The sequence below is a fragment of the Aphelocoma coerulescens genome, chromosome 1A (assembly GCF_041296385.1).
Source record: "Aphelocoma coerulescens isolate FSJ_1873_10779 chromosome 1A, UR_Acoe_1.0, whole genome shotgun sequence".
NCBI classification, from domain to species: Eukaryota; Metazoa; Chordata; class Aves; order Passeriformes; family Corvidae; genus Aphelocoma; species Aphelocoma coerulescens.
In genome coordinates this window covers 39,029,490-39,047,902 of record NC_091014.1, presented here as the reverse complement: position 1 = coordinate 39,047,902, position 18,413 = coordinate 39,029,490, and the positions used below count along the sequence as shown (strand labels likewise).

At 42.6% G+C, this 18,413-nt stretch overlaps 1 protein-coding gene across 2 annotated transcripts; it reads left to right on the top strand.

Annotated features, from left to right (window-relative positions):
* The first annotated feature begins 4 nt into the window (after nucleotides 1–4).
* On the top strand, nucleotides 5–17,671 carry BBS10 (Bardet-Biedl syndrome 10). 2 transcript variants are annotated; one of them, XR_011147191.1, is made up of 4 exons: nucleotides 109–189; nucleotides 4,309–4,419; nucleotides 14,056–14,177; nucleotides 16,120–17,671. XR_011147191.1 is itself a non-coding variant. In XM_068999323.1 (2 exons), exons 1-2 carry the CDS (start codon nucleotides 8–10, stop codon nucleotides 2,017–2,019), a joined length of 1,944 nt encoding a protein of 647 aa, XP_068855424.1. In that variant the 5' UTR covers nucleotides 5–7; the 3' UTR covers nucleotides 2,020–2,047. The 2 variants fall into 2 exon arrangements, 1 of the variants encoding a protein (XP_068855424.1); XM_068999323.1 differs by lacking the exons at nucleotides 4,309–4,419; nucleotides 14,056–14,177; nucleotides 16,120–17,671 and adding an exon at nucleotides 258–2,047 and having other exon boundaries at nucleotides 5–189.
* The last annotated feature ends 742 nt before the right edge of the window (nucleotides 17,672–18,413 follow it).

Here is an 18,413-nt window from a genome sequence, read left to right as displayed (position 1 = left end):
GGCGGCCATGGCGGCGGCCGGGCTGGAGCCGCTGTGCCAGGAGGCGGCGGCGCTGGCGGGCGCGGTGCGCGGCGCGCTGGGGCCGCGGGGCGGGCGGGCGCTGCTGCTGCGGCCCTCGGGTGAGGCGGTGCCGACGCGGGACGGGCGGCGGCTGCTGGAGGCGCTGAGCCTGGAGCCGCCCGCGGCCAGGTACCGCGGCGGGGGGACCGGGCGGGGCTGCTGGGGGCGGCTCCCTAACGCTGCCCGTGTGCCCGCAGGGTGATGGCGGCCCGCGCCTGCAGCCACCGCGCCGCGACGGGGGACGGCGCCAAGAGCTTCGTGGTGCTGCTGGCGGCCGTGCTGGGCGGGCTGCGGGCGGCGGGGGGCGGCGCCGGGCTGCGGCGGGCGCTGCGGGACTTCGAGGCGCAAGTGCTGGAGCGGGCGGCGGCGCGGGGGCTGCGGCGGCACCTGCGGCCGGCGCCGCCCGGGCAGCTGGAGGCGCTGCTGGAGCCGTACCTGGCCGGCCGGCTGGGCCCCGGCGAGCGGCAGCGCCTGGCGCGGCTCTGCGCCGAGCTGTGCCGCCGCTGCGCCCCGACCGCCGCCGCCCGCCCGCAGGCGCTGCGGCTCCTCGGCCGGCGGTTCCCGGAGCTGCACGCCGCCGTGCCCGGCCTGCCCCTGGCGAGCTCCAGGGTCCTGCCCGGCATCGTCCTCCGCAGGGACTTCGCTGCTTACTGCCCGGCGGACGGGGAGCTGCGGGCCCTGCTCGTCACCGAGCCGCTGCGGCCCGCCCTGACGGCCCCCGGCGTCGAGTTTGTTGTAGACTCTGAGGGTCAGTATCAGGCTTCCCTGCGCTGGATCACTAGGAGGACAGAAGCCTTAATGAAACGCTTGCAGAGCAACAACGTTAAGCTTTTACTGTCGAGTGCGAAGCAAGAAGAAGTAGTTATCTACTATGCCAAATTATATGGTGTGTCTGTGGTAGAGTGCTTATCGTCGGAAGAAATGGCCCTTATCAGTGAAATCACCGGCGTCTCCCCTTACGCATCTTTCGGTGATAACATGGACAGAGAAATTACCGAAACTGCTGTGGTAACGTTTTGCCTGCCCTTGCTGCTTATCTCCAAGAGATGTGTCCACATTGGCTTCAGCAGTGTGTACGCCTTCCAGCCCCATTGCCTGATCCTTTGTGGGCCGGTCAATGGCGTTAATGAGCAGCATGCTGCTGCTTTACAGGAGGCGTTCACAATGCTGCAGCAGGTGTTTAAAACAGTTGATCAGAGAGAGGAATGGAAAGCGGAAGGTGAAAGCCAGAGTGAAGCCCCAGATGTTTGCACTTGGCATTTTTCAGCAACTCAGAAACAACTGGTAACAGAAAATACTTGTAATAGTAACCAGGTTTCTGAATGTCAGCTGAAAGCACTTAGTGATGAAACAGAGACAAAAATTTTAGACCCTGATAAAAGTGATCTGCTGGTCCACAATCAAAAGAACCACAGCACTGCTGTGCTAGTCGCACATAACACCGATGTAGTCACTGTGTGTGAGTGCCTGCATGTTGGCAAAGGTCTAGAAAAAACATGTTGCCATATCGTTCCATTTAAACAGGAGGAGAGTTGTGTCGGTATTGCACAGGATTACTCCAGCTCCCTCATAGAAGCGAGACCAGTTTTGCCAGTAGGAGGTTACTTTGAAATCCTGTTACATTATTATATTCAGGACTATGCAAAACAGTGTCAGCAGTCAGAGGTAACTGTTGTATCTAACGTGGTTGCTGATGCTTTGCTAAGTATTCCCAAGGCCTTGTACAGGAGGGCAGAACGAGATGGCTTTACCAAATTCTATCTTGAAGCCATTAATTCACTCAGAAAAAATCAGCCACTGCCTGTAAATAATGAAGGCTTAGAGTCAGTGTATTGCAAATACCAGTTAGTCATTTCAGTTCTTCACTGTGTTGCAGAGCTTCTCTCTGTAGACTTAATAATTGGTATTAGGCGGCCACTCCAAAGAATTGAGGATTGTGACTCAGAAAATGACTTTTGAAATGGTTAATAAACGATGATTTTGGTTATGTGTTGTTTTCTTGTGTCTTCTTGTCAAATGGACATGTCTCAAAATTCAATGCTAGAGAGTAAAAGATGTCTTTTAGACCTAATGTGCTTCTTCTCGTAGAAGAAAAAGGCTAACCAGCTGAGACTGTGGAAAACTGGGTTGTAAACAACATGAACTTGACATTTTGAGCATGAAAGTGTAGCTGATTTCCACTGTAGAAGATGTGCATTGCAGTCTCCGTCCACATGCTGAGGATCCTGTGTACATTCAAGCCGAGGATGGACTTTGCCTCTTTTGGTGGATTGAGTGTTTTCACAAGCTAGATGTGATTAGTTTTCTTGGCATGTTAAAAGTTGCCAGTATGACGCGAGCCACTGAATTTGCAAGTTACAAACCGGGGGGGGGATTTTTTTTAGCCTTCATAATTAGCAAGATTAAATGTTGTGGGTTTTTTTAATTAAAATATTTTTAATACATTGTGGTTTTGAATAGAAAGGGAAAAACAACTGTTGTTAGCCTGTTCAGCACTGGGGCAGGCAGCAGTAAGCCACTGTGGTGTATCCCAATGAAGAATTTTCTGATAGGAGATGCAGCGTTTTTATCTTCCACTGAGTTCATTTCAGTTGAACTAGAAGAGTGAGGAATAATTTGACTTTATGGCAGTTTCTCTGGTAAATTAGAAGACATTCCATAGTACAACATGGGTTGAGTTGTGGTCCTGCTATAAAAAGCTGTATACTTATGGGAGAAGTTGACCCAGGCCTAATGCAGTTCTGTGTGAAAAACCTGAGACAGTTCAGACTTTGATCATTAGGGATTTTATTCTGGGTTTGTTCTTCGGTTGCTTCTGGTTTCTCCCAGTTTTTTCCCCCAGGATTTTCACCCTAATAATATTTGCTTTAAGCCCAGTACTACATGCATGTGTACCTCCCTTTCCACTGGGTCCTAAAAACTACAGGTTTGATGGAGGAGGTTTTTGAGTAACTTCACCAGCTGCAGCTGATAATGGTATCAAATTGGTTCTCTGTGCATTTGCCAGTGTTGCAAAATACTGAGAGTAATGGCATTTTTTTTAAATCTTCCATTAAATAAAATTAGTGGGGCTGTTTAAAACCAGAGGCATAAATCATGTTTACCTGCTATACCTGAGATGATTACAACTAGAAAAGAGATTCCCCCCCCCCCTTACTTTATGCTTTTCCTTTTTCAGTTTCTTCAGAAGACTCAAAACTACCAGAGTTCTTTCAGGTGTTTTGTCAGCAATGCTTTGTTTGACTACAACTTTCTGTTGAAATGTTACATATATTCCTGGTAATAGAAAACATTGTAATAATTTTTTTCCTGACTAATACACTCTTATAGACATCTGCATATGAATAATAGTGAGACTCAGGGCTCACTGGAGTGATTTCTTTAATAATGAACTAAGGGCAGCAATTCTGTTTGTAAGAATCTTTTGGCAGGTGCGGAGGTGGGGGAGAATTAAACAGGGAGGAAAGAGGAATCTCATTCTTGTTGCTAGCATGTGCTCTTGGAAGCTGCTGAATGTGACAAGTCTAGTATGAGCCAAGAGAAATCTCCATTGTGGAAGGTTTCAGAGCTGTGTGCCCTGCTCTGCCTGGATGGCATCGGGAGTTTCCACTAGCCCTGGCACTTAGCAGGCACTTGGGTCTGCATTTTAATGTTGTAATGATTTTGTTTTGCTTTTGCCCAAGTTTCTGCAATACTCTCTTCAAACCACTGACCAACTTGCCAGCCAAAGATGAGTGATTTGCACTGTGGTACTCTTAACAACTGTGGCTTAGCACACGTGAAGCCTTGTGGCAGTGGGGGTTTTCTTTAGAAGCAAGCCTTTGTATTCCTAATCAAGGTGCTGTCTAAATAAAGAAAGTACTGTGTCATTTCACCTTGCTTTACACCATTTGCACATCTGGTTACTTTCAGATTTACTGCAGTTTCTTTGAAAGGTTAAAAATATTTTGTTACATGAATGGCCTTCTGGTCGTTTGATTTAAATTGTGCCATTCTTACTGAGAAGAAGAAAAGTCCAGAATTTTCACCATATATAGAACTCTTATTTTGCATGCCAGAGATACAAAAGAGAATTAAAAAATGACAGTTACATAAAACTTCTTTTTTCTGACCTGTTTCTGGTGGAACCTTGTGAGTCTGAAGATTCATTGAGGCAGGAACTATATTTCTTTGGCTTCTCTGTCCTTCTCTATTTTATGAATGATCAGTTTTCTGTTTTGAACTACTGTTTCCCTGTTCTGTCTACAGAACTGGAAACATGGCAGGCTTTTCCCTTGGAGAGGAATGTCCCTTCTTTGTCCTGGTCTGCAGAAGTGGATGCTTGTTCAGGATACAGCTGTTTGGTTCCAGTCCTGGAGGGTAAGCTCATTACAAGATGTGCACCAGATCAAGGAAGAAAAAAAAGGCATTAACTTAGTCTTTGGAGAGAACAGATTTACTGCTCTCGCAGCTCTTCCTTATCCTTAGGAGTCTTCTCCAATAATTAGCCTGGAAGTGTAAACATGACCTAATCTTAGAAGATATTTTGGGTTCACTGCTATCCCATCTACCCTTTAAGAGAAGGGCTGTTTGTAGCCCTGAGAAGCAGCTCAGTCTGTGTTCTGGGCTCTGGCTCAGGTGCTGTCAATGCCATTTCTGCTCTGCTGATGTTTCTGACCTGCTTCAGCAGCTGCCCCCCATTGCAGAGGCTACTTGGGCTGTTACTGTTGCTCAGTTCCTAAGCCTTAGGTATGCAATTATTCATGACATCTCGCAGCTATCCCAAATTTCAAAGCTGTCTCAAGCTGTAGCCTGCCCTTTGGCGGGGGACAAGTGATCTCTTGACATAGTGATGGGGACCAAAGAGGTTACCTGGGACAGCTTGGGAGAATGCTTTTACTCAAAACCACAGGGAGCAGTGTGTTGGGGCATTCAATGGGGTTGTAACTGCCTACGGGTTTTTCTTCTTGCACTGTTTTGTAGAGATTATTTCTCTTTTGCACCATTATTCTATTACTTTTATATTTCTAAATATGGGTTGGCCTCCATGCAAAGTGAAAGTCAGGTACACATGGACATGTGTTTCAACTCAGATCCAGTCCTTAAATACAATGTAAAGTTCAGGGATACTGATGCCAATAGCCTAAGATTAAAAGAATACCTTTTAAAAAATCGTGATGTTTAACTCTCCTTTCTGCAGTCCTTAGCAAACTTACATTCTGCCCCACATGAAATTCCTCAGAATATTTTGAAGGCATTCACCCCATGCACAAGGAGCTTAGGTATATTTTAGGCAAGGTGATCCTATTTGTCAGGTAGAAGATTCACATATACAGTCAGGTAGTTTCTTTCTTTTCTTAAATTTTAAAAACCCCAGTTTTAATATATGTGTCTAGTAATGTGCATGGGACTAGGTTGAAACTGCCTCCTGCATGCAGTTCTTGGGAATAGGAATAATCTATTTACGTGACAGGAACACACCAGTTTTATTTGTTGATTTGTGTGGGGGTCGAGTCTGAACAGTTTTGCAGGTGCTGGGACCAGGCTGAGACAGCCTCCATTCCCCAGCTCTCCTGGAGCCACGTCCCCGTTGCTGACCCCACCAGTCCCTTGCTGCTCAGCACCTTCCCTGGCCCTGCTCGCTGCTCTCCATGACACCAGCTCCCTGCTTACCAAATAGGTATTGCTTAACTTCTTTAGTGGGAGTTATGCAACCTGAGTGTGGCCTTACATTTTCATCCAAGCTTAGCTGACCTTCAGCGTTTTTGGCAGCTGTACAAAGAGCATCGTTGAACAGGAACCAGGCACAACAAAGAATATTACTCTGTTGTGCCACAAATCTGAGGCTGCTGAATCACCTTTGTAAGAGGGGATAGGAGAATGCAACATTTTGTTTAGGAACGTAACTGTGTAGTGGCATATTTTATATTTTTCTGTATATTTTATATGCAGAAAAATCATATTATTTCTGTTGCTGTATCTAGAAGTCATCTTCTAGAGCCCAAAGGCAGGGGATTAATCACACCATGTGAGAAGATTAAGGAAGATTAAATTCTTCACTTGCATATATCTCCTGGACTTCACTAGAATTGCATTCATCTGTTCTAAAGTTCCTTTTTGTTACATGACAGATCTGCTATAAGTGGTAGAGACTTCTCTTTACATTGCTGAATTATTTCTATGCTTGTTTAGGTTAATCTATCCTCTTGCCTATTTTTTTTTAGGGAGGTTCTTTTAAATCTCATGTTAAGAGAGAGAAACTTTCAATGCTCAGTTGCAAAATTCTCTTTAATTTTGGAAATCTAAGAAACTGTGTGGTTTTGTCTCTAGCAAACCCAAATATTAAACAATTGTTCTATTTACTATAGTATTTATCCCATTATTGCTATTAAAACTGAACAAGAGAGTAAATGTCTGAATTTAACACCAGTCACTTTGGAAATGCATTGGCTGTAATTAACAGGATTATAATTTTGCAGTATCATTTTGTGTAAGGTGTCATTTGTATTCTGTTAATGAGACTAGAAATAGATGTTTAGATCTAGGATTTTGCAAATTACTTCTCCCTTAATAGAATATTAAGCTAATAATTACTTCCAGGAGTAAGAATTTTAATTTTTGCATTCCGAAACTAAAAACAATAGCAGAAATGTAATAGATGCAATACATAGTAGCTCCTTCTTTATTAAATGATTCAATAAAGGACCAGACTTTTGTAAGTGATGCTTATTCCTGTAATAGATCAAGCAGTGCACTCTTTTTAAAAACAGTCCTGGCAAAAAGAATACCAAATATTTTTCCATAGGGACACCATTTGTGCTGGTTCAGCAAACAGTTTATTTCTCACAAAGTCACCAGCAGATAAAAGAACTGAGGCTTTGGTCCAGTGCAGGATTTAGGGCACATCAGTAATGCTCTGTCGTGCATGGCTGTGTCCTAAGCCATCTACAGCAGAAATCACTATAAAAGATAAAATTTCCATTAAAGGTATTTTTTAAAAGGTATTGTTTTACTGAACAGATTTTCTAATCTCTTCTTATTTTGAGATTCCCGGTGAAACAATCCAGCATGGTGATCTAGCTTTTGATAAGAATCATGACCTACTTTCAGTGGGTGGCTTCATTTTGCAGGCTAAGCATCTGATTAAATATTACCTTAAAATGGGAATGCAGAGAGCAAACACATAGCAGGGCTTTCTCTCGGTATGTGGGGGAACAGACAGCTCTAGATGAGAGTAACATCCGCTGAGACATTAACTTTAGATTGGATACATGTGTAAGGATTATATTTATATGCCATTCCTTTTGGAGCACTGAAAGCGATTGTAGAAACTGCTGAATTATATTCAGAAAGCAAATAAACTGCTTGGGAGCTCTTTCCTAAAATCAGAAATACTCTGAAACTTTTAATTGCTGATGCAGTACTGAAAAAGTACAAAATAATCACAAAGTGCTGAAAAAATTTTAATCTGTTACCAGTGTTGACTGTACTGGAGATGTTATTGGCACGTGTTTTAATGTCCTAGTGTTAGGAATATAATCCTGAGGACCAGTGCCCCACAGCAGGGCTGCTGCTACCATTCCTATTGGTCCTGGGGGTAGCTCTGCCCTTGCACTCCAGCAGTCACACAAAGACGGGTCCTACTATGCCAAGCTTAGATGTGGCCCAGTTCACCTTACCAGAGTGTTTAGGATTAAATTTCAGCAGCTCAGTAAATCTTGCAAGCTGTGGTTTAGGTAAGAGGAGGGTTTTTTGGCATTTCCAAACAAACAGTGCTTATAATGCAGCAAGTATCAGAAATTACATTCCCCGTAATCTGAGACATTTTTGTCACCTTGAAGAATTTTTCAGTGAGACACATTTTAAGCCTTGGTGATAATTAGCAAGTAGTATCAGCATCATTTTGTTCTAGGACTTCCCTCTATTTAAAAGTTTGCCACCTGGGCTATAATCCTAAGTGCTGCAGAAGTTACAAGAGAAGTCAATGTGTAATCACGCAGAAAGCAAGTATTTTTCCCCTCCTGTTGCTTTTACTTTCTGCTTGACTGTAGAGCTCATGAGGCAGTGAAATATGGTAATAACTCCGTGGGTGTGTGGGTGGAGAGAAGGAGGGACAAGAATAAGAGAAGACAGGAGATAAGAAGGCCCAGTTCAAAAGGAAGAGGGAGGAAAGATGAAGGTTGATTGATGAATAGAGCATAGAAAAGGACTGTCATGTAGAAGGACGAATATAGAGTCTCAGATACGTGAATGGGGAGAAGCAGCCCCAGCTTCCACACCTCCCTCCCTGAAAAGGCAGTAGCAAAGGGAAGACATTAAGTTCTGCTCTCTTCTTGGAAGAGTGGTAGATTGTAGTTGCCAAATGGAAAAAGATAAAATCCATAAAACTGATTTTCTCCTGTCCTGGTGTAGGGGAGTAGCTACCTTGGAAAGCATTAGGAGCAGTGGAGACAGCCTGTCTACATATCTCAAGGTGTCCTGGGCTGTAAATTTGCAACAGCCCGAGATAAAGATTCACATTTCTGTTCCTGAAGCTCAGCGTCTAGGAGTGGGTAAGAAATTACTGGGTGTGGATTACATTTATTTAGATAGCACATCTTGTCCTCACTGTCCTGAGCCTCTGGAATGTGCTTTGATCCTGAGGACTTTGGAAGGCACATGCTGGTATCAGCAATGCAGAGTTTGGCTCCCCAGCCTCAGCAGTGAGGGGTTCGGGGCTCGAGCCTTTGTAGTGCCTTGTCCCTGGGGAACACCGCACAGGTTCGTGTTACAGGGCACCCGGCGAAAAACACGGGGCTGTAGTGGGAAGTTGCTGAGTTTACTGCTTTGAAAATAATTGTATGAACTGTTATCTAAGTCATAAATCATCAGCTGATAATTTTGCCATCTGCTAGGCCTTAGATAATGTATCTAAATTTACTTGAGTTAAAGCATAGAATGCCTGTCTAGGACCTCCAAGCTTATTTTTCATAGTGAAATATAGCAGGAGTTCAGTGCTTTTAGCCTCCTTATTGAATTGTGGGGAAAAAACCATTTTCTTGCGTAGTTCTGACTTCTCATAAGACTGAACCATTTTAAGATAATTCTTGTAAAAATCATGCGTTTCCAGTATCTCCAATACCAATCCAGTATTGATAGCATCTTGTTTGTTTAATAGCTAGCACTTACGACCATGAAAAACATCTGGCCCTGCTGAAAACAGCAGGTTTCAGCCTCTGCATATTCAGACTCCAAACCTCTAATCCAAATGTATTCAAGTGACTATAAACAGAAGTATTGAATTGACAGAGTACCAGACCAGTAAAATTAATTGCCTAGCACTTTAGAGCAGAAGATGATTGATACCAGATTTTTTTAAATAATAGTTCTCATTGCTTTTCCTACTGAAAAAAACCCATGGCTGAATTAAAATGCATGAACAAGATCATTGATCATTTTCTTGCTATTGTACTTAACATATTTGAGTTTTAACCGTTTATTCTGTGGTATCTCTAGGGCTTGGTAAGTATGATTAGTATCTGATTTCAAAAGCCTTTTTTTGATTCAGTAACTGCCTGACTTTTGCTGTAACATTTTAATTGCAAAGATCAAATTATAATAAAAATGTAGGAAACATCTCTGAATATCTTGGAAATCTGACTCCATGAACCAATGGGGGAAACTAGTGGCTTTTGTCTTCTGGAATTCTGTAACAATGTGTGCCTGAAGTTAGGATCGGGTCCTGAACCAGCAGCATCTGCAAATAGTGCTTAGGATCTCATAAACTGTGCAGCTTTTTAACAATTGTACCTTTACATTTTGGCATTGCTCAGTTTATAACGAAGTCTGAGTTTATATCAAAATGCAGAGAAATAATTTTCTCATCATTATTCCCTCTGGATTCCTGTTGTCAGAATGAGTGGGTGTTCACATCAGAAGGTAGAATAAATGCTAGTGCCTTGAAATGCTACCTCTACAGCTCCTAATGGTGTTGCACTTGTCATTTTGAGCTTTCCAAATGCTCCAGTTTTGAACTTGGAATAAATTTGCTCCGCTCGTAAAAACACCCACGTCTGTAGGAAGAAATGTGTGCATGTACCTTTCTTTAGTTTCCATAATGTGACATGTGTTTTCCCTCCCTAATTTTCCTCCCTGGCACTGTTTTGATGTGCCATGTGACACTGGCCATTCCTTATCCATATCCTTTCCTCAAGGTTGAAAGTTGTCATGTTTTGTTAAAATCTTAGATGCCAGAATTTCTCTTGACTTACTACTTATCTGTTCACATTTTTTTAATCACCCTACTCAAAAATTATGTTTAAGAGTCATTGAATGATTCAATAGAGAACAGCAGATATGAATATTCAATTTAAAGAAAGCAAATGCTGAAGACTTTTCAAACTTTTCACAATAACAGGCATTTATTGTAAAAATAACTAACCAACAGTTGGTCTTCTGCAGAAATAGCTATTAAACACCATGGAGTGAAGATACCAGCTAGAGGAGGAGGCAGAGGTTAAGACCCCAGGGTTTTGTCATTGCTGGCACTGATTTACTGCACAGCCTGGAGTAAGTCAGTTAATGCCCATGTGATTAATTTTTCATCATGAGATATTAGTGGGCTTCATATTCATAAAGGTTTCAGACTGTGCTTTAAATCATTGGGAGTTCAAGGATAGATGCAAGTGAAATCACTGCCAGTTTAAAAAAAAATAGTAAAAAAAATAGAAATGTATTAGATGTCCTCGCAGTCTCTCAATTATATTTTTATAGAGTGAGGAAAACTGTTTCTACCAGGATTGAAGATATTGCATATTTTATTTCTTTACCTATGACTACTATAGGAAAACTGAGTTGCTAATGAGGAAGCAGGCACCATTTCCTACATTCTTTCCCTTCTAATAAAAAACCAGCTCCCTCACATGCTAAGGATTTCTGCATCCAGTACAGAGAAATGTTTAAAATGCAACTGTTTGAATCAGCCCTTCCCTTTCCCCTACTGCAGCTCCATATTTTTTCCTGTATTTATCTAAGCCATTGCTTGTGATTGGAACAAGTGAAAATCAGGATATGTGCTGCATAGCCCAGCCAGGACAGGTAGCAGTGACTTCCAAAAGGTGCAAAGGAAGCCCTGGTATCCCTGGCTGAGTCAGCCTTCAAGGGCAAGCTGCCCCCCTTCTGGAGCTGGCATGGCCCGTGTGTGGTGTAATGATGTCCAGGTCAATTATATGACCTTCTCCATAGTCAGCCAACCAGGAGTATTGCCATATTGCCTGGCACCAGCTCTGTCTCCTAAAAGCAATGGAGGAAAGGTGTATGGAAAACCACTGCCTGGGAAACTCTCTCCCTGTGCAGCCAGATTTTTATTTATTTGTTCCTTAATCCATGCCCAGGTCTAATTTTTTAGGGAACTGTAGGAGCTTTGGGGGTGGGTTCAAGCAGTCGAGATGGATGGTAACAGATGGGAGACGATCTCTGAAGTCAGATCTTGGAACATGCTGTTTATTGCAAAGGGCGTGGGTACAAGGGCTCTGCTTAGAGCTGCCAGCTGCAGCTCAGAGCAGGCCCAAGGTGTAGGAGAGAGAGAGAGAGTGCAAGAGTAAGAGCAGCGAAGAGGAGAAAAGGAGCAAGAGTAAGAGAGACGAATTAAGAGAGTGAAGTCTTTTTACAATACAATAAGTCCTCTTCTGTACTGAATATTCTAATTCTCACTAGCCAATCTAGTACAAGGTACAAATCATATAGCTTTTGCATACAGCCTATAAGAGTTATTACATTACCATAGAGTATTACATTTTAACTCCTAAAAACTACTCTTTGGACCCATTCTGCTGAGCTAGTAGGGTCTGCTCTGACCCTTGGACCTGTCTGTAAGCAGAGGGTATTGTTCTATCAAGAGGGGATTACCTTCAGTTGGCCATGCCATTGTTTTCTAGTTGTTCAGTAGCTAAGACTTGATATCTCAAATGTTGCCTTCATTTCGATGTCGCTTATACTTTTCATATTCCCAAAATCTTTTGTCAGGCAATCATATTTATAAGGCTTTCCCATTTCATCTTCCCCAACAGGGAACAGCAAATTGTTACATAGTGTGTCACTTGGTTTGCTAGGAGCCTGAGTTAAGTGTGCAGCAGACTACCCGTGTAACGCTGGGTGATTACATTAGGATGAAACATGTAGAGATGGAGACTATTTAGTGGGTTATACTTGTCACATAATTCCAATATTTCCTTCTGTTAATCACCAGCGCAAGTAAAACTGTCTTGCCATTCTCCTTTGACTGCTAAACTTCAACAGTCTTCATGAAATAGTCTACACTTTGGAAGACTTACTACTGCCATTAAAATAGTGAGTCCAATGCCTACATATTTATCATTTACCGATGGAATTTTGCTTCTTTCTTCATAGATACTGGAGATCACATTTAAAAAAAAGTTAGAAACTTATAACTAATAAGTTATGTTATAGCTTATAAGTTACAACTTTACACTAGTAACAGGCCAAACACAAACCTCTGGCTCAAAATAAGGTACTTATCTGGGATCCTAATCCACATTTCAATCCTTCAGCCCTAATCTACAAAAGAGAAGTAATTTTACTCAGATTTGTTCCAAATTTTTGGACCAAATTTTTTTGGCAACATTTTTTGAGTGTTATGAGAGATGATTTGGGTTGCTTGCGAGTCAGCTGTATAATACTTAATTCACAGAATGCCATTTGTATAGCAATTCTTGTAGTCTGTGTAGAGTATTAGATATTTATTCATAGAATTACATATGTTAGTTGTAGTCAGGTTGGTACGATGCTCTGACTTTGAGCTTGAACTTCCACAGGAGCCTTGACAGAACATCCTAGCAGCAAAGACAAGGACAGAGAGGCATGATTGTATTAAAAAGCTGATTAATTGTCCTAAAGGTTATATCGGAAAGTCAGAGAGAACTGAATCATACACCATTAGCAACTGAAACCCCAATTTTGTGTTAAAAAAAAGAAGGTTGATGCCTATTGTTGCTCATAAAAAAAGGAACAGATTTTGATTAAAATGGGAGTGCTGCTGCAAAGGAGATTGACTGGAGAAGCCCAATCCCAGCAGTGCACGGGTGACTTTAAATGTCAGAGTACTGATGAAACTGGGAAAGCGGGGGAAGGTTTTTTTGGCTTTGCTGTCCCAAGAAGGGGAAGACTGTTTTCATGCCCTGGGTCATGGAAAGCTGCCTGGAAAGCTGCCTTGCCTTACTGCCTGCTGAAAGACATCGCTTGCAGTGATTTGCCCTAATATATAAAAATCAAATTCCCAAGTACAAATGGAAAAAAACCACAGTGTACAGTCCTGGAGCTTGAACTCCCCTTTGCATTTGGTGAAATGGAGACCTCTTTTGTTTCCTGAATTCAAGATACTCTGCAGAACTTGGGTTCTCACAGGATGGCAATTTGCAGGTTTTAGGTTTATGAGGCAAGGACCATTTGGGAAGGGCTGATGGTGAACTCCGGAGAGCTGATAAAATGCTTGCATGGACTCCTTAAATTTGAATGCAAACTGCAAGTGCTGTGAAACAGGAATGGGAGTCAGGGATTGGACGGAGGGGGCCTATTGAGTTTCATTGAGAGCATCCTGCATGTTTATCGAGCCCAGGATATCTGCTGTCTGCAAGGCAATGACTCCCAGTTCCTGCTGAGATGCCAGAACTGCAGGAGACAGAACTGGCCATCTTCCAGAGGCGAGCTAACATTCCCTGTGATGCAGCAGCCTCCCATGCTGAGATTGGCAGTGTCTCTCTGACTGATGTGTGTGGCACTAGAAAAGCTTGCAAAGAAAATAATTTTTAAAAAAGAAACAATGCTTTGTATCAGTATAAAAAACAAATGTTGGCCTCAAATGCCACATCTGCTTCAGGTATCCTGGATACTCTTCCTAGCCTTATGCAAAAGCAGTTTAGGTACTTTTAAACTAAATGAACCTGGCTCCCCTCTATCTCTTTTTTAACCCAGTTGAAAGGAGGCCTCTTTCTTTTCTCTTTCCCTTTTCTCCTATCCCAGACACTGCCTGTGAAAACAGATAAAGGTTGTGTGCTCTCCCTCCTCTGTTGGTCTGCTTGAAACATCACCAAATGATGATGGAAGAACCAGGAATCCTGAGAAGCTTTGCAAGCATTTGCTTGGTACGTGTCAACCAACAGGTTAAAAGACTGGAGAACCCCTCGGGCTGAGCTAGTAGTCCTGCTGTTACCTTACTGTGCCCTTCTTTCCATCCCCTTCTTTCTTTCCTGTTAATGTATTTTTGTAAACTGTATGCCAGCAGCTCTCACTGAAGCATCTGGTCTCCTCCAGGCTGCTTCTTGCTCTTAGTTCCTTCAGTTCTTTGAGGCTGAGAGGAAAACCAGCTCCAAAGTATGGAATAACATGGTGTTTCTGGTAATGGACAGGGTTTGAGTCTTTGGCTTTTTTAATGCCTGCCTGTCTGCAGAATTTAGATGTGAGGGTATGTGCCCCCCAGAATTGTTTTAGGTGAGCTGGGTCAGAGAGAGCTGTGAGCTCTCCCCATTTCTTGTGACAGGTTTGGGATACAAGAGATAAGCAGACTGCAGGGCTTGGTGTGCCGAGGCAGGCTGCCTTTCAGTTCACATTGCTCTGCATAGGACAGACTGGCACAGCTCTGGCTACAGCTGATATTGCTGGCGGGGTGGGCTGGGGGGCAAAAGAGCACGTCATGTGGTCAGAAATCTGCCCAACCCTCCTACTAAATACAAGCCAAGAAAGGCTTGTCTTCCTGGCAACTGCATGGCAGGTGACTGCACATGAATGAACACTGCTAAAATTCTTATCTGTATGATTAAATGGTGTTCTTCACTCATTTTTTCCACTTTTCTACCTGGTTCACGTACAACATTCACTTAGTGTTTTTTACTAAGTGGTGGTCTCAGTGCAGTTGGTGGTCACAAGAAACAGTAGAGGAGAAAGTTCCTTCCACAGGAAAGACACATTAGAAATAACATCACCCCTGGAGGAGGCAGTAGTTGACACTGGAACTTTTCAACTCCCTTCATTTGCTAATGTTGTAAAAGTTGGCAGCTCTTTAAATTGCTGATGGCCCTCTAAATACGTCATGGGTTTTGGTTTGTTTTTTTTCTTAAATAAGTAATCCATCAGAATGGCAAAGTACCTTTGGAAAGAAGAGCATTGTGATATTAAGTTCATCTAGAAGTTACAGGGGAAAAACACAGCCTGACTGTTAATTGTTTTACTTCAATGCCTTTTGCTGATATTGAGAGCTTAGAAGAGCTCAGTAGTGATTTCAATTACTTGGGTGTAAATCTGGAAAATGACAGTGGAGTTGGTCCAGATTTACATAAGGACAAATGAGATTTTAAGAAATGTCTGTATAGTTTCCTTTCAGGCTTTAGATATAATTATCTTAATTAGCCTCTCAATTCAAGGGTCTAATTTCCACCATGGTTAATGAATAACACTTATACTTGGTGACTGAATTATCTGACTTGAATTATCATTTTTTAGGGAATATTCTAAAGACTTCTAATGAGAAAAAAAGCCTCAGAGTTCTCCAGCTTTATTTTTCCAAATATAAAGACTAAATATAGCATGTGTTCCCCAGAAAATGTGACAGGGATTAGTAATTCATCAACAACATGGCCCATTTACAGTCCTACCAGCACAGAATTCACCATGGCATGGAGAATATCAAACAAAACAACTCGGTTGACTTCCATGCATTTAAAACAATAAGGAATAAAGGCTTAATTCAGACTAAAACTGCAAATGCTCCCTGGATTTAGTTAACAGTAATGAAAACATGGAATAATAGCTAAGAAATAAACTGAAACTAGAATTTTAAAAGGCTGAAAAATAATTAATTAACTCTCAAAAGTATTAAAAGTTGTAGTTGAAAATGAAGCTGTGTTCTGTCACAAGGCTTTGCTCAAAAAATACTTTTCAAAAGTCCCCCCAAAACCCATGGGTTGCATTTAATTGTATTTTAAATCCCTGCCAGCCCATTCCAAGAGGTGGTGTGACTATGAGCACCCCCTCGAGACTACGGTGTTTCTTAGCAGTTGATCATTTTCGCATGGTTTTCTTTTAAAATAGATCTCAGGACTGAGTTGCACGGGCCCCAGTTCCTCAAGACTCAGTTGGAAAGGGAGCATTTTGCACTTGATGCCCTGGGCAGGCGTGGAAAGCAGAGCAGAGCAGAGCAGAGCAGAGCAGAGCAGTGCTCCCAGGCAGGCTGACTGTGTCCTGTGTTATCGGTGGAGCAAGGTGCACTTGAGCGGCAGCAGCTGCAGGGGCTCCAGGCCACTGAGGTGAGTGATGGCAGTGGCTCTGAGCAACGATGGCAGAGCACACTCCAAACCCCTGTGAAGGGACACCAGGCAAATGCCACCATGGCATGTGGCACTCAAGTGCTGCAACTGCCTACACACCTTGCTGTCTGTATGATACTCCTGCAGTGCCAGCAAAGGAGCAGCAAGCCTCAAGTATCCAGAAATTATTGGATAAGCTATGGGATCAAATAACCTTTAAATGATTGGCATATCTCCAGTTTTTGAGACTCATACTGCAAGCGTGTTTTTGCTGCATTGTCATAAAATAACCTGGTAGCTTGAGCAGGAATTGCTGTCCTTCTCAACAGAGGTAATGTGAATTCCCCAACCAAAGCACTCCTACTCACCATCCTAAAGTATTGCATATGGTATCCTCAGAACTGGCCCTTTCCCTGATACCACTTTGGTTTGTTCTCCCCAACCAACTTTTTAGAGCACAACCTGCTATTTACACCTGCCCAGTCATGCTTCTGGAAGAGAAGAAGTTGGTCCAGCTGTACCTCCAGTGGCTGTGGATAGGAGGAATTCATGTGTTTGCTGCCTTCTCTTCCCTTACAGAAGTAGCCCAAGTCCTTGCAACTTTGAGTTTCATTGTGTACCTCTGCTTTGCTTCAGGTATAAATCAACCACAGCAGGCATTTGCTGCCCGTTACACTACAAAGCATCAGACATTATCTGTAAGCACTGCACTCAGTTTTGCCACAGTTCAGTAAACAATGTACATGGCTGCTGTGCTCCAAGTGAGTCAGAGACCTAGAAATGAGCTGTTACTGTGCAGCAGGGTACAAACTAGGCCTTTCTTTATCCAATCCAAGCACACAAAGCAAGTTATTGCTGTAAATATTTCTCTCTCTGGCCTTTTCTTTGCTGCAAAGAGAGGTACTTTCCTAATGTCTGTTAGAGATCCAAACCACAAACATATTAAAATATATTTGCTTGTTTATTGTAGCTGTTAAATCCACCAACTCCTGTGGTGCTAATAAGAATGAAAAGGGCACCTTTTCCCATGGATGGTTTTGTTCTTGGTGTATCCAAGGACAAGCAACTTTATCTTTGGAAAATCAAAGCTGTGTTATATGTTATATATGTGTTACACTCCTCAGTTATATGTAATCAATGGAAAGTGGATTCCAACTTATTTTTGATGGCTGACAACAGATGCCTTGCTATGCTTCACATTCCCACCCAGTTCTCTGTCATCTGACATTTCTCTTCCCCTGCCCTGCCTACCCCTGTTTTTCTTATTTTTGATTTTTTTCCCTTCTGGTTTTAATTTAATCCTTTTCTCAACCAATAAACAAAACCCTCCTGTAAAATTTGCTCTGCATGAATGAATCATTGTTATGCTTTTTATCCCTTGCCTTTAATAAATGTTACAGGATGAACAGTGTTGCCCATGTTAAATAAATACAAAATAATTAAGAAAACAAAGTGAAATATGTCATTCTCACTGTCCATTTTCTCCTGACTGTAAGACAACAGCAGGAATCATGAGCTATCAGCCATGTGTGGCCTGGAACCAAAAATCTCCCTGAAAAGCAGGAGCAACCTTCTCATGCCTCTCCTGTGGAGAGGCAGCACACTTACCAGAAACAAAGACTGCAGACAGTAGCTGCTGGCACAGATGCTGCCAGGGAATCATACACAGTTGAGTAGTAAGGCAAACTCCAGGAGAACTCAACCTATAATTAGCTGATTCCTGCGTGAGCAATTGGCATCAAGCAAGTGAGAAGTCAGCTGAGAAAGAGAGGAATTGACTGGCTTAAAAGAGAGGCAGATTGACTGGCTTCATTCTGGGGAGGTTGGTTGGGTATTTTTGGCTTTTTTTTTGTTTTGTTTTCATCTTTGCTGCTTTTGTTTTTTTTCTCTTTCCCTTTATTCTGCCTTGTGCACCTACAACTTTTCCTCTCTCCTTCTCTCCTTCCCTCAGCCATCCCTGAGATGGCAAGCAGATACTATGCACTGTCAGCTCATTTGTTGCAACAAATTTTTCCTCCTGTGAAAATGAATCTGGAATAAAACTTTGGGGAACTGGCCCCAGAAGAGTGCACGTGCAGA